At 45.0% G+C, this 15,298-nt stretch overlaps 1 protein-coding gene and 1 long non-coding RNA gene across 2 annotated transcripts in view; both read left to right on the top strand.

Annotated features, from left to right (window-relative positions):
- Position 1: 1 nt before the first annotated feature.
- On the top strand, positions 2-1,337 carry LOC142893806 (uncharacterized). Its single transcript, XR_012927749.1, has 2 exons — positions 2-199; positions 283-1,337. It is a non-coding gene; the product is annotated as an uncharacterized LOC142893806 (long non-coding RNA).
- A 6,744-nt stretch (positions 1,338-8,081) lies between these two features.
- arhgap22b (Rho GTPase activating protein 22b) overlaps positions 8,082-15,298 on the top strand; it is a 29,636-nt gene continuing 22,419 nt past the window's right edge. Inside the window, exon 1 of the mRNA XM_076034710.1 lies at positions 8,082-8,291. Within this exon, the coding sequence (XP_075890825.1) occupies positions 8,249-8,291 (43 nt within the window). The 5' untranslated portion in view covers positions 8,082-8,248. The remainder of the gene's footprint in view (positions 8,292-15,298) is intronic.

The following is a 15,298-nucleotide window of genomic DNA, read 5'->3' on the forward strand; positions in this document are numbered from 1 at the left end:
ATCCCTTAGCAAATGGCACTGTGCTGGCTGTGGCATGGCACAACTTTCTGAACAACCCAGCCACCATAAGCAACCTCAAAGCCTGGTTCTTCTAACTCAACCCTTGCAAACACCTGATGTGGCCGCCAAATCTCCAGAAATCAGTAGCAAGTTGACGTTTTCAGCGAACGGTTACATCCTTGTCCCTCAGTCTGCACTGGTGGGTCTTTCAGACAGATCAGCAGGTGCCAGCACTGATGTTTGTATTAAACAGGTCAATTCCACTTGTGGATCGCAATACAGCAGCTGGCCAAACTCAAGAACCAGAAGATTTCTCAAGCTGGACAAAGCCTATGCTAGTCAACATGCGATGCCTTTCCATGAGGCCTTAATTAACAGGGAGGAATGAAATTACAACAACCATCTTATGCAACTGTCAGGTTCTTTTCTTCAAACTGGGGCTTAACATAACTCATGATGGATGAGCCACAGATGTGAGTGCTTTGGTGTTGCCACTATTTGGTTTCTACAGGCCAGTATGTCTACAGTACAATCTGCATGCTACCGACTGCTAAGGCAGTTCTCTCATCACACAGGAACAAACGCGCACATGATTTTACACCTTGTTTTGGCTGCCATCAAGTGGCCAATATAGGTACTTCAAGTAAATCTTTAAAATACAATTTACACCTGGGATTAAATTTAATGAGGCGCTTTTACCACATGACAGAAAACCGCTAGGCTTATTCTTTTTATCCACGGCAAGCGGCCTCTATTAGTCTCCTGCTTGAGGGGAAACCATGACTTAAAACAGGCTTTTTTCCTACTCAGGTACTCGTTGCACCTCATTGCATCTGTGCTACGATCTGAGAAAACAGTGAAGCCAGGTTTGACATCATTAGGCTGAACTTGCTGAGTTGACTGGATTAAGATGTCAGCAGGTAGATTCATTAAGAGACACATGGCCATTACCGGCTGAGCCTTGAGGAAGGATGGAGATGCAGCTAGACCTGCATACATAATACAGTGCAGGAATCGTTTCATTATATTTATTGTTGCAAGTTTAATTATTAATGTATAATGTACATTACTGCACAAAATAATTTTGCATGCATGCCTTTGCACAGCTTTCATTCTCTGCCATTAATGTCTTGAGCATGTCAATCACACACAGGGCACAATGCGACTGAACTGCTGTGAAGGCAAAACAACGTAGCCGTGAATAGACGCTAGTTAAATTTGATTGCATGGCTGACGGCTTCTTTACAAGCTGCAGTAGGAGCCAGCCAGTGGGACTTGCTGGATTCCAGGGAATGACAATTTAAAGAATTTAAAGGGTATTGTGTGCCTTTCTCAGAGCACAAAAATCTGTGCAGTCATTGCCAACACAAACATAAATACATCAATTCCAAACAGTTTTACTCACTGATCCCCAAACCAAAATTTTTTTGTCTGTTTTTTCTTTTTCTTTTTTTCTTTTTTTGAAGCACTATTCAGAAATGTATTCAGCTTTTGCGTCCATGGTGACATATAGCAATCCAATTTAACATAGCAATTGTTGGTGTCAGCGTTGATATGTTTGGTCTTGACACTGAAATGGCAGTCCTATGGCCAGAGACCAAGGCCATTGTCATTGCTTTGCAATGAAATACAGCCTGCAGTACAATTCTGACAGCATCATAAATTTGGGATAACAATTTTAAAGTTGCTGCAACCTGTGTCAATGATAAACCTGAAGGTGTGGATTACAATTTATTCCACATTTAAGTACATTGCATTTTCCAGGGTATTTTCATTGCAGTCAAGTTTATCAGATCCATGCCATGCAGTGTAGCTCGCTGTTTTATTTTCATTGGTGAAATAAAATAGTAATGGGTAATAAAAAGATATCCAGGGAGCAGTTCTCTGGGTAAATCTCTGGGTAGTATTTTTCTATTACATGCCTTGTCAGCAGTCGCTGGAGAATGGACAGACTGCTTGTTGAATATAGAACGGCAACAGGAACTCATACTAATGTGTACCTAATAAAGTAAACATTGTTTGCTGCTTCTTCAGTGTAAGCTCATGGTTAGTAGCAAGTAGCAAACTTGGCTTTTTGGTAAAGACACAACCTACCCATTTATTTGAATCTTCATCTTTTTCATGAACAAAGACTCTTTTCTGTAGCTCCGCCTCCAAAAGTCTAAACAGAGGAGACAGAGCTGAGATCAGCATCTCAGAAGGCAGGAGGACCAGACACACAAGCAGACAGGCAGGACGCTCCCATCCATATTGCATGTGGGCCGGTCTTCTGTCCTGTCAGCTCATCTCGTGACCATTAGCGGATGAAGTCATAGCCCCCCTCCACTAATTGTCAGTGACAGAGTAGTGACCAAGGCTAATGGGAAGGGGGAGGAGGGGTCAGCAGAAAGACATGACATGAAGATGGACCTCAGGGGGGGAAAGGCGCTCTGCTCCGTCAGCCACACCACTCTCTTAATGAGCCTCTAATTAAAATAGGTAGGATGAAAGCCTGGTGACGGGACTTTTACTTACGGAGGTGAGGCTCTAAGGAGCAAATCACAGCGAAGGTTCTCAAATTCCTTCCCACTGATGGTTTTCAGAGGTCATTTTCAAAATATGACATTTTCTATTGAAGGTCACTGTAAGAATTTGAACGAACCAAGCTTCTTACACTGGCAAATATTTAATTAGATTTTTAAATTAAACTTTTTAAGGCTCCTAAAATCATAACAGTGTTTTTCAACATTACTCATTTAGTTGTGTTTCCTTTGGAATTTATGTTTTGCCCCGAACATTTATTTCACATGTTTTATGAATGACTCTGACCTGATTTGCAGAGGTTAATTCTCACCCTGTTAACCATGATTAGAAAATAAATATGATAAGAGACTAACCATGTGCAACCTAAATTTATATATAGTGGATATTATCTTAAGCCGCATCTTATTCTCTGTACACAATCAGGTTTGATTTCAGTACAACATATTGAGCCGGGAGTGCTCATGCACCTACAGCCGCCCTGACATCATGCTGCCCTGATCAATAAGTCATGCTAAGTCAACAGTCACACCTCCAGCAGCCACCAGTATGAAATATTAATCATTCTCACCATCAATATTTAACGGCGTTTTCTAAACACCGTGGACGCCGACTTGTTAGCATTCCGAGCGAGCCTCATCCCCGCTGACCTCAGATGCGAGGTCCATTGTTGCACGAGGGACACGAGTGGCTGCACATGGAGGAGGGGCGGGGCCGGGGCCATCCAGTGTGATGATTATGTGCAACAACCTACCTCTTTTATTCACAGCGGAGGCTCTTTTGTTTGTCATACAATTGAGAATGGCTTCTAGAAATCAAAACAAGAAAGAATAAATCAAGAAAGAAACCTGGCCAAAACTACTGACTGCATTATTTACATGTCGTGGTTTTTGATGCATTGCTCAGGTGAAGTAAATTAAGTACATGTCAGTGATGGATGTAGATCCATTCTACTCTCCGCCCACCATCTAATGTCTCTACATTATTAATTGTCTTGGCAGGCCTCCATAGTGGTGGGCAGCATGAGCTTCAGCATCAATAATGGCTGCTAAAAAAAACAACAAGAAAAAGCATCCAGAGTTGACCAAATGTAAAATGAACCAAACTACTGTGGTACCTGTAGGATAAATGTGTACGATTGTACAATTTGAACAAGATTTAGGTAATGTTTTGCAGTGGTTACTGCAAAAAATGAAATAAATAAAACCTAGGACATGGCCATGCAATTAAAGTAAATAAATAAATGGGACCCTGTGCTGATTATCTTCCATATTTTTAATTATGGCCTCCTCCCCCTTTCCAAATGTATTCTCTGTGATAGTTCCCATATGGATGTGCGTCATCATTCTGCAACAAAACTTTTCTGCCGTGCTGGTTGAGAACACAGGCGAGTGAGTGACTGAGTAAAGCTTTGAAAAGAGGAAGAGGAAACAGTGTGGCTGAGACTCCTGGTGCCAGCAGAGTGTCCACAGCATCCACAGACAGCAGGTCAGTGGTTGCAGCTGAGCAGCAAACAGCCCCGCGGTTGATGTCTTCGTAGGGACACGCCCACTCACTGCCACACCCAGTGCGCTGTGGTCACATGGCCTCCCCCCGCCCTCCTTCCCCCAACCTCAGCCTCAGAACAAACACTGGCACCAGAATCTCATCGCTCTAGTTTGGCTTCTCGCTGTGTAGTTTACGTCTCACTCCTCTGACACTGCACTTTATCCTGCGTTTCCAGTCCCCCCCCCCCCTTTGTCTTTTGCCACTGTCCTTTTCTGTCTCACTCTAGCTCACTCTGCCTCACTTTGCCCTCCTCTGTTTTACTGTCTAACTCTCTCCACCTCTGTCTCTCTATCTCCCTATGTCTCACTCTGTCTTCTCTGTTTCCCTCTCTCACTCTGCACACGTCTCTTTCACTCTGTCTCATGCTGTCTCACTTTGTCCAACATTCTCTCACTCTGCCTCATGCTGTCTTACTCTGCCTTATGCTGTCTCACTCTGTGCACCAATGTTTTACTGACTAACTCTCCCGCATGCTATCTCACATGGTCTCCTTCTCTCACTCTTTCCACCTGTCTCTCACTCTGCCTCATGATGTCTCACATGGTCTCAAACTCTCACTCTGTCCACTTGTGTGTCACTGGTCTCCCTCTGCCCCATGATGTCTCACTCTGTCCTCACTCTGTCCACCTGTGTGTCACTCGTCTCCCTCTGCCCCATTATGTCTCACTCTGTCCTCCCGTGTGTCACTGGTCTCCCTCTGCCCCATGATGTCTCACTCTGTCCTTCTCTGGCTCACGCTGTCTCGTGCTGTCTCACTCTGGATCATGATTATGGAAGCAGTTCTTTGTGTTTGGTGCTCCATTTGAACCGCTGCTGCTCTCAGCTTGTCTGTGGATTCACAAACCTCCTGGGTCTCTGTGCCTCTTTGCTCTGTAATAAGAGCAGCTGTGGTTGACATGGAGCCAGCCCTGATTCAATTGCAGTGCCGGACTTGAGGCTATTATCCTCTGACAGAGTGGAGTGGAGGAGGGGTTGGAGGAGGAGGTCGGCTGCTACTGCACAGCTGCAGACAGACATGGCTGATGGCCGAGAGCAGGATTTCGAATTTCACACCACGGAGAGACATAATGTGCATTTCTGTTGGAAAAACAAGGTTGTTAAATACCGCTGGACTGATCTAAAACATTTTCTCTGCTCTTCAGTTGAAAGATATTTTAGCTAAATCTGCCAGAGAACATCTTCTGCATCAACCATTTGTCTAAGAAAGAGGCAACTACCAATAATTGTGAAAGTATCCTCGAGAGGAAAATGGAAAAGGTGTTGACAGTGATTCATTCCTGTTTGTAGCTCTTCCCCCATCGCTGAGTCTGGTCTGTCAGGTTTGTCCTCCACACACAGTGTCCACTGGGACTCCTAGATGAACTGATTATAATTTGATAGGCAGAGGTTAAAGACACTTTGACCCCTTACATTTTGGTAATAATGAAGATAAGTGTTAGATTTTTTTTTTCATTTTCTTGGCTAGCGTGGTTTTAATCCAAGCAGGTTCTTTTTTCCGAGTCATGAATTGTAATAATAAAAAAAAAACACAGAACAGCACAGAACAAATTTGGCATTGGTAGGGTGTGAAGTAGGTGTGTTGAGTTCAGATTACATCCTTCCGCAATAATGCATTCATCCCTTTTATAAGGATAATCCACAGTAACAGTTTCCTCTGACAGGTGCTGCAGTAATGAGTGGAGTAGTTCCAAAGAGCAGCGTTGAATTGGCGGGTGGAGGAGGAGCGTTGATGTGGAAGGTGCATCTAATGAAGCTGTGAAGGTCTTCAGCTTGGCTCCTCACCCCTCCCTCTTTCCCTTTCACCACCCCCCTCTCATATTCAAATTTCACTCACTAATTATATTTTGATTAGCAGCCACTGGTGTTCTTTCTCACATTTTCCTCCCTTTCTTATTCTGCTAATAATTACAGTACAGTCTTAGCTTGAGAAGTCGGCCCTTTGTGATGTCACAAAAGGAACAGGTCCCTCCCTCAGTGACCGACTGCTTTGTTTTTATCCCCTTTCAACTATAAGTTATACATCAATTTCAAACAGTTGTACACACTGATCCCTGAGCCCATTTTTTTTAATCAGTTTTTTGTTCTTTTGTATTCAGAAATGTATTCAGCTTTTATGTCCATGGTCAGATATAGCAATCCAATTTAATATAGCAATTGTAGGTGTCAGCATTCAATTGCACTTTATTAACAATTTCAGCTGCCAACTCCCCAAAAAAGAAAACGACTGTAAAGAAAGGTGTCGATATGTTTGGTCTTGAGACTGAAGTGGCAGTCCTATGGCCAGGGACCAAGGCCTTTTTCATTGCTTTGCATGTAGGTTATACCACGGTGTTGATGTCAGCAGGAAGCTGAAACCCAGTGTTTTTGCAGATGGGTATAAACGGAGGGCTAAATATGGGTTGTTCTGGAGATGTTTGATCTTCTGAGGCTGTGCCACTGGTGACTGGGATGAGAAATTAAGGTTGGGAATGATTATAATATGGGATTATAATATGGGACTTTTGATATTCACATGTTGCCTTTTCCATCCAAAAAAAGAGATGACGTACTATCACAGTTGGGTAGGACGGTGCTTGGACAGCACACAGTACACTTTGTTTTGCTGTCTAATCTAAGTACCATCCTACCCCTGGGGCGACATGACAATGTCAGGGAGGCAACAGTGTCTTTTTTCCTCTTTGGGTTTTTCTTCCATTTTGTGCGGCTGGAATTCCTAGTGTGTAATTATGACCAACTGGTTAGGGTTAGCTTCCCACGTCAGACCCAGCAGCTCTTAGTTCAAGCTCAAATGTTTTGCATCGGTACTGGAGCAGCGTAACGTGATTCGTCGTCCCAAAAGACAGCAAGTTAAACCATCTGCTTAATGCCTCCAGCATAAATGCTGGCTGTTAGCTTAGTGCTAATCTAAAAAGGTTTGTTGAACCTTCAGGAGTTAGGAAATTTAGAAGGTGATTACAACATGATGGTTGCAGGAGGCGCCGCTAACACCTGGCAGTAGCAAGGGAGAGGCATGAGTGCCCGTTGTGAATCGCAAAGGGCTTATTTCTAGGCTGCTCTGGCACACAGTTTCTGAAAAGTGAAGAGGAAGTAAAGGATATACTCTTGTCTTTTCTGCAGAATCTATGGACGTGTCAGAGACGCATTTTTGTTGAAACACCACAAGAACTGAGTACACATAGTTTTAAAAAAAAAAATGTGGAAACGACAGGGACAATACATCAGAACTGAAGAAGAAGTGTTGGAGTGGAAAATGAGAAGACGAGTGGAGGGACATGAGTGATTAGAGGTAGAGTGGGAGGAGCCAGGCTGAGACGCATCGCAGTTTAATTGGATGCAGGAGGAGGAGGAGGACGAGGAGGTACCTGCCACATGGTGAACACCCCCTCCCCCATCCTCACCTCACTGTACGGGAATCACCGCCAAATAACAACACTTAAATCTTGACATCTGTCATCCGCCCAGGTCAGACCTGCTCCTCTTCCTCACCCTCCACTCCCTAAAAACCACACCTCATCCCCCTCCTCCCCAGGCAGGCGGGCACACCACTATGAATAATGTAGCAGGGAACAGTGCGGGGGTGGAGGAGCACGGCTCCGGGTGTGTTTGCATAGCAGAGAGGGGGGGGGAAAGGGGCGGAGTAGATCCACCACCACCCCAGTACCATCACCCCTCCCCCTCCTTCTTCTAGGATGTATTGATTTATTTTTTAGTTATTTTATGTTAGTGTCTGTGTGTGTGTGTGTGTGTGTGTGTGTGTGTGTGTGTGTGTGTGTGTGTGTGTGTGTGTGTGTGTATAATTTTTCCACCTGTGTGGTTCTGTTTTCAACAAATCCTTATTTGTTGGAGGAAGAAAAAACTATTTTACCCCAGTTGGGATGAAATGTAATAAAATCGCGGTCTTCTTCTCATTCTCTTTCCACTCTCCCCTCCCCTCCCCTCCCCTCCCCGTCTGTCCACCCCACCACCACCACCCTCTGCCTCTCCTCTCTCTCCTCCTCTGCCCTCCCTTTCCACCAGCAGCACCGTGGCTGCACTGCAGAGGGTCAGAGCCGGAGGAGGCAGCAGGAGGAGGAGGAGGAGGGGAGGAGCAGCAGCAGCAGCGCCGAGGGAAGAGGAGAGAGGGCGGGGTGGCTGTGGATGGTGACACGGTCATGTCGAGTGGAGAGCGCTGGGACGAGCCATGACAGCCATGCTGAGCCCCAAGATCAGACAGACCCGCAGAGGTACGTTCGTTCGTTCGTTCGATCGTTCGATCTCACCTCCACCTGCTTGCCTGCCCGACGCGTCCGTCGCCGGCCGGGTGCCTTACCCATCATGCAACACTGCACATCGACTGGGTTAGAGAGGGGCAATGGGGGAAGCCACTCGGTGTCTTTTCCCAATCTGGCACTGTTTAAAAGAAACTAAAAGTGCATTGGCGCAACAGCACGTCCGCAGCAGGGACACTTTCACCCCCACGCTGCCGTCACGCGTGTTGGATTATTCGGGGTGTAGGTCTCGCCTTCTGCCGCTACAGTCCAGCTGGTCCGAGGCTGCCGGCGTGAATCCTCGCAGGAGGAGGAGCAGCAGCAGCAGCATCTCCAGTTTCATCACTGCAGCGCCGCTGTCAGCTGCCGCGCGCGCGTGTGTGTGTGTTCAATTAATATCTGCCTGGCTGTGCGTGCGTCAATGTGTGTGTTCCGCTCGCCGTCGCCGCTCTACAACCCTAATCTCTGTGTCTGCAATTACACAGCTGCATCTGATTGGGCTGAAATGAATAGTTAGTTCCCAAGAATGAATGGGGGGTTGTGGAGGGGGGGGGGCGCGCGCGCTGCGTGAAATTGGCAGAGCAGTGGATTAAATCCGTTTAGCGCGTTAATACAGAGACACACTCGCTCGTCCAGGCTTGATTAGCTACTGCGCCTTGTCCATTTTAAAGCACTTTGCAGATATGAACGCGTTTTCTTTGAGCGAGGCGTCAATGTGAAAGCATTTAAAGAGACGGACGGTTTCACGTTCGAATTCCTGAAAGGTTATAAAAAAAAAATAAAAAAAAACGTTGTCGGCAGTGCGACTTCTTCCGCCGGCAAACTGGGGAGATTTAAACCCGGCTGTGTGAAGCATTCTCCGCATGCCCGCCGCAAATTGGCGCTCCACCGCTGACATCACCACATTTGTTGCATGGAGCCCGTGAATAAACGGCGACGTGACGGATGTGGCGCCGCAGCAGAGCCAGAGGTCGGAGCGGGTCGAGGGCAGGACGCGGCGCTGACTCGCCAGCACGACTGGAACCGCCTGAAAACAGAGCCGAGAAAATATGAATGGATTGTTTTAATGATATTGACTTTTTCTTATTGACCGTTCATGGCTGCGACATTTACAACGCCAGAAGGTCAGCTAACTGGCATGGGTGTATTTCATTTCAATTATATTATGATGACACTGGAAGGTTAACGCCGAGCTAAAAAAAAAAATAACGTGACTTCAGTGACCTACATTTGTTGTGTGGGGAACTTTAATATGAATCACATTGTCTTTAAAAGTGACGAGAGTTGCCACTTCTACTATCACATTTCTAGCAGAAAACTGCAAACAGGCTAAACACAGCACGGGCAACACTTAAACGCATGACGCAAAGGCTTGATTAAAGATTAGCAAACTAATTAGTTAGCTTGCTGTTAGACGGATGTTCCCAAGCCGAGGCTGTGAAGCGTTGTTTCTCTCCCCCCCCCGACACACAACAATTTGAATGCACATTGAAATTTGGCTTGTCAGTGTGAGCACACTGTCCAGTGTCCACCTTCATGTACTCAAAATATTGAGTGTTTTGTTAGTATACCATTCAAGGCTATCACTTTAACATGAGTACTTTTGTTTTGTCATGGTTATAGTTTTTTTATGCTGTAGTTGATAGAAAAGCAGATTTCATTTGTTATGAAAGGGAACACTGCATAACATTTAACAGTGGTATATGTTGGGACATGTAGTAAAACCTAGTTTGCTGATTTAGCTTAAGCAGGGCCAGCTGCTTACTTACCCTTTGCTATGCTAATCTCCGTTATTATGAGCATGCATAAAAACTGATGTTTATTCGATTATGTTACCAAAATAAGAAGTAACTAGTTGAACTAGTACTTTTTAGATAATAGCTTTCTTTTTGAGTGTTTTTACGTGGCACTCTTATACATCGCCCTACAATCTTACACACATAAATAGAAAATTGATCCCAATCGAAAATTCTCCTAAGCAGACATTTCAAAGACTCGTCTTGAACAATGTCTTACATGCAGTCAAGAGAATCTCCAAAATCTCTGCAACCTCTTAAGTTATATGAAAATATTTCCCTCTATCCTGCTGCAGTTTTCCGGATGGCACCGCAAACCCAGTAGCCATTTTAATTGGCTACACATCAGCTGCTACATTCGCCTTCCGTCTGTTATTCTCCTCCACGTTGCTATGGTTTTATGATCAAAGTTCTGCTATGTAGCTGCGCCCTGACACTCTGCCTTCACCGTGTGAATGAACACACACTCACATCGAGGCAATGTCAGCGCCAGCGTCCTGTGGAGATATGATGGGAGGATAACGCGTACAGAATCCGCTGCGGCACATCAGTTCTGCTCCACTGCAGCTTCCGTACGTGCAGGCGGTGTTTTATTGGCCAGACCTCCTGCTCGCGGAGGAAGGCCTCCACACTGTGCTTGACACATTAATCAGCAGCGATACAGGCTAACTGGAAGTTACGCGCTGATGCACCTGTAAGTCTCTTTGATGATTCCCACCAGCCGTAAATTTCTTTGCAGCGACCAGATTAATGAAATTGAATTCCTCTCACATCCCCGCCTTGTGCGCGTGTGTCCGTGCATGTGCATGTACATGTCTGTTAGTCCAAAGTGAGGTAGCGTTTAGCCGGTTTAAACCACCTGTCTTGCCATGCTAATGCATTGGCTGGTCAATGATGAGTCCATTTCCTGCTGATGGTAAATATATGGGTGTGTGTGTGTGTGTGCGTGCGTGCGCGTTAAAGCCTCTAAACAGGGACAGAGGCACTAATAAGATAAAGCTCTCAATCTTTGTAACATACATTTTTAATGAAAAATGATATCAATATTTTTAATAGCTCTATGAATAAAAGTAAAATAAAGTCAGATATATCTTTTTGCCTTGGGCTGATCCTTTGCTAAGCCACACCGTCCCTAGTTACTGTTGCGACATGGAGTTTTTGAGTTTTCTCCACATTCAATGGTAAGTGTGCTGCCAAACGAAATAATAAGGTTGGACTGCATTTCTTTTTTTTGTCAGAAACCTGAGTTTTTTTGTTTTTTTTTCCGTCCAACCTTCCCCAGGACTGACACAGATTTAAGATGAAGCCCCCATGTGCTTGAAAGTCAAACAGGTGTGGTTTCCACTGCACCCTAACAGTGGATGTGCTTCATTTCACAAACACAGTACATTCAGTGTGTGGTCAGAATTTGCCACACTAATCACAAGAAGAAGACCTTGAGCAGCAAGAAGTACATTCTTTTTATCTCTTTGTTCTGAAAAGTGACTGATCTAAAACCACTGCAGTGATGTAGGATTTCACTGACTTCCATTTCAATCACACACCAACTAAAACCAAAGGAGTTATTGCTGACTTGACTGAAACAGTTATGAAGTGTATGGCCCTGACTAAGTCTATATTTATGATGTGTGCATACAATGAGGAAGGTCTGGAGGAGATAAAGTGATGGAAGCCAAACTTTGACTCTGCATTTTTTTGCTGAGATTCTTTCCAGACAGCTGCTGTTGGATAAAGTCACTTTCTCAGCAGGAACACGGTGTGCTGTTGACAACCACACGGCACTGGGGTAGACTTGATAATAAAATGATTGGCACACGCCAGAAAAATTTTGGTGTAGTGTCAGCATTATTTTATCACCAATGTCTGCTCGGCGTTTTGTTTGGAGTAATGTTCACCCTGTTTGGATTTGACCCCAGATGGAAGCTTTCCCAGACCGGCTGGATTTATTTCTCATTATCACGGCAAGGCAGGCGAGGCCTCACAGTGTGATTGGTCAAGCCGTCTGCCAATCAAAGTCAGAGCTGATAGATCAGTGTGTAAACTAGCAGGTGTGGCTAACCAGGCAGTGGCTTCTTCTTCTTCAGTTGTGTATGTCGTTTCTTAGGAAGCTGCAGAAGTTGTTTCCTGCTTTTTGCCAAGTTATAGCTGAAACCAACTGGAAATGCTTCCGTTTGGAGGTTTCCAAGGTGCATGGGCAAAACTTCAGACCTGAAATCTCAGCAGGGAAACTGTAAGGCTCGTCTGACAGGGCTGTCCTAGTTGTCTTCTTCTTTAGCTCTGCCTGTTATTTTTCTTTTTTTTTTTCATCCACTCCAATACTTCCATCCCTTGTTTCAGAATGATCTTACTCCAGCAGTGATCAAATACACATGGAGGATGTATGGAGGTCTAATTTTCCTGCTTTAGCTTGAGCCATGGTGGGTTTATATGATTAGCACTTAGGGCATCCTCTATATTCTCAGCACACATCTCCACGTCTGTGTGAGCTAATTACTGCGTGACTGCACGACGGTCCAGCCACTGTTCCTGGATTCCCCCCTCATACCCAGAATTACTCATCCATAGCGCGGAAATATGATGACACGCGCACGCACACACACACACACACACACACACACACACACACACACACACACACACACACACACACACACATACATACAGCAGTTTAGCATAAATTACCCCTGATGTACCTCATGTTCAACAAATGTCCACTATATCCACACACATGCATCGAGTGTCTTGACTCAATTCTAAATCAACCAGTGGCTCCTGTGAATGAATGGGCCACAGTTAAGCTCTTAGTCTCAGTGAATTATAGCGATTACAAAGGGAGAGGGAGAGAGAGAAAAAAAAAACACTCTTCCAGTGGAAGAGACTGTTTGGTGTGTTGTCGCTGATGGTTATAAAAAGTGACCACAGAGCAGCTCCACCCAAGCCAAGGAAGGTCTGAATCACTTTGAGCAGAAGGTCCAAATTGGCACAGTGGGTAGTTATGTTTGGCACACACACGCACGCACGCACACACACACACACACACACACACACACACACACACACACACACACACACAAACACACAGGCATAAGAATAATTTTGACTAAGATGTGAATCATCGCTCTCTGCTCTTCTACTGAAGTCAGCCGGTGTGTTGAGCTGTGTTTGACGCTAACACTGGCGCGACAGGAGAGGATGGAAAGGTTTGAGGGTCGTGGCGTGGTGAGGAGAAACAGAGGGGTGAAAGAGGAAAGGGAAGGTGAGTGGTGAATCTTTTTGCACTGTTGGGGGGGAGCTAAGACATCCAGTTGAGCCTTTGTACAACTTGAGAAGTGGAGTCCATCGCGCCAAGGGTGTATTTTAGAATTAGATGTTGCATTTCTGTGCTACGTGTAGACCCAAAACAAACCAGCTGCCTGCAGGTTTCCAGCCGCCTCCGGTGCAGTGAGCACTGAGCCTAACTGAGCAAAGGCGGGTAAAAGCGAAACAGGGGACACTGTGACACCACCCCCTAAACTGTACACTCTGATGTTGCCTATTCAGTACGGAGAAAGATTTGTTGGCTCTTAATTTCAGAAAGTTATACTTTGCTTGTAGCCCCCTTAAATATTTACATAAAGTTGAACAGATGGGCTTTTAGTTATTGAAGTGGACTTTGTCCAATTGACACTGGAGGTCAGATTTTCTGAGTCTGGAGGAAACTGGACAATCCCTGACTTGCAAATTCAAACTGGCAATCAAGGGTTTGCTTTCTGCTATTTATTAGCCACAATCTCTTCTTCTTCTTTGAAAAAACAGCAGCACAGTCATCATGCAGTGACGACCTCTGTGTTTTAAGTGTATAAATGGAGGGGCCATTGAGTTTGTCTTGGCTAACACCAAACACAGGAAAGGCCTTCTTGCTGCTCAGACTTGCCAATGGAAAGTTGTAAAAGAATGGAAACGCACCGATGACCACGAGGCCAAAAAGCAATTAAGACGCCTTTGCAGTCGGCGTAAATTAACAGCAATTCCCAAGATCCATTATGAGTTTATTTGTTATAACTAATGACAATGTGTCCTTAATCCGCAGACTAATTCACTGGACAAAAGCTCTTTAAACTGGGAACCGTGTGCAAGAACAATTTGAGCGTATGTGTAATGTAAAATGTAGGCAGTCGGCTCACGTCTAGAGTTTTTCTGTAGCTTATACAGCCCATAATTTGCTTGGCCACCATAGTATTTAAAATATTCATTTTGGTATGTAAATTGCGGTTGTCCTGTTTTTCCTGCCAGTGGACAGTGGTGTCATTGTATTGTTGTAGGTTTTGATGAGACAAACAATTGAGGTTTTGATTCATCTTTCTACGACATTCCTGCGGCTGCAGTGACCATTTTATTGTTTCTAGGTGGCGCTAGAGAGTCCAATTCTGCACCGAGAGGCTAACTTGTTGCCAACTCTGAGTTTTGTGTGTCAAATTTACTGAGTTTTAGAGCTTGTGTCGGGGTCAAATCTGGGTTTGAAGCTGCACAAGAAGATGAAGTAGCTCTCCACCTCTAACAGCTTGAAGAGCTCTCAGTCCAGGTCCAGACGTGCTTTTATTTAAGGGCTTTATTTAGAACTCGTTCACTAAATGCATCTTATTAGCCTTAAATCGTGCTCGACAACTAAAACCGCATGTTACACAACTTGCGCAGTGAGAATGTCTATGGTTTCTGGAATTTTAGTCTAGCCCACTTCCACTGTTTGCGCTCGGCTGATCCATGAAAGACGGAGCGGAGCATCACATGAACTGTGCAGAGGGAGCATGGGGTCGATTCCGTCGCACTGGAGCCTCAGTCACAAACAGCGCTGGGTGAAGAGTCTGTTTGGCAGCAGGGACGAGCGTCAGGATGCTGAGTGTAGCAAGATTTTTTATTTCCATTTATTTTTTGTCAGCATCTTCGGTGGCTGTGTACCGCCTGACACAGCAACACCAGTTGTGAAATGCTGCATCGTATTATGCGCTACGTTCCTACATTGGGTTCCCATGGTCACAGTCCACCGCGTTCGCCTGGGAACCGACTCGTTGGCAGGAGAACCAGAATGCTGATGGTTTTCATATTGGCTCGTGCGTGAAAAGTCATTGTCACATTTTTTTTGTTTCGTACACAGAACGGAATCCTTTCCAACCTTGTCAGTACAAACACTTGGACTTCATACAGATGGAG

Source organism: Nelusetta ayraudi, unplaced genomic scaffold (genome assembly GCF_046127955.1).
Source record: "Nelusetta ayraudi isolate G7.1 ecotype Tasmania unplaced genomic scaffold, CSIRO-AGI_Nayr_v1 ptg000042l, whole genome shotgun sequence".
Classification (NCBI taxonomy): Eukaryota; Metazoa; Chordata; class Actinopteri; order Tetraodontiformes; family Monacanthidae; genus Nelusetta; species Nelusetta ayraudi.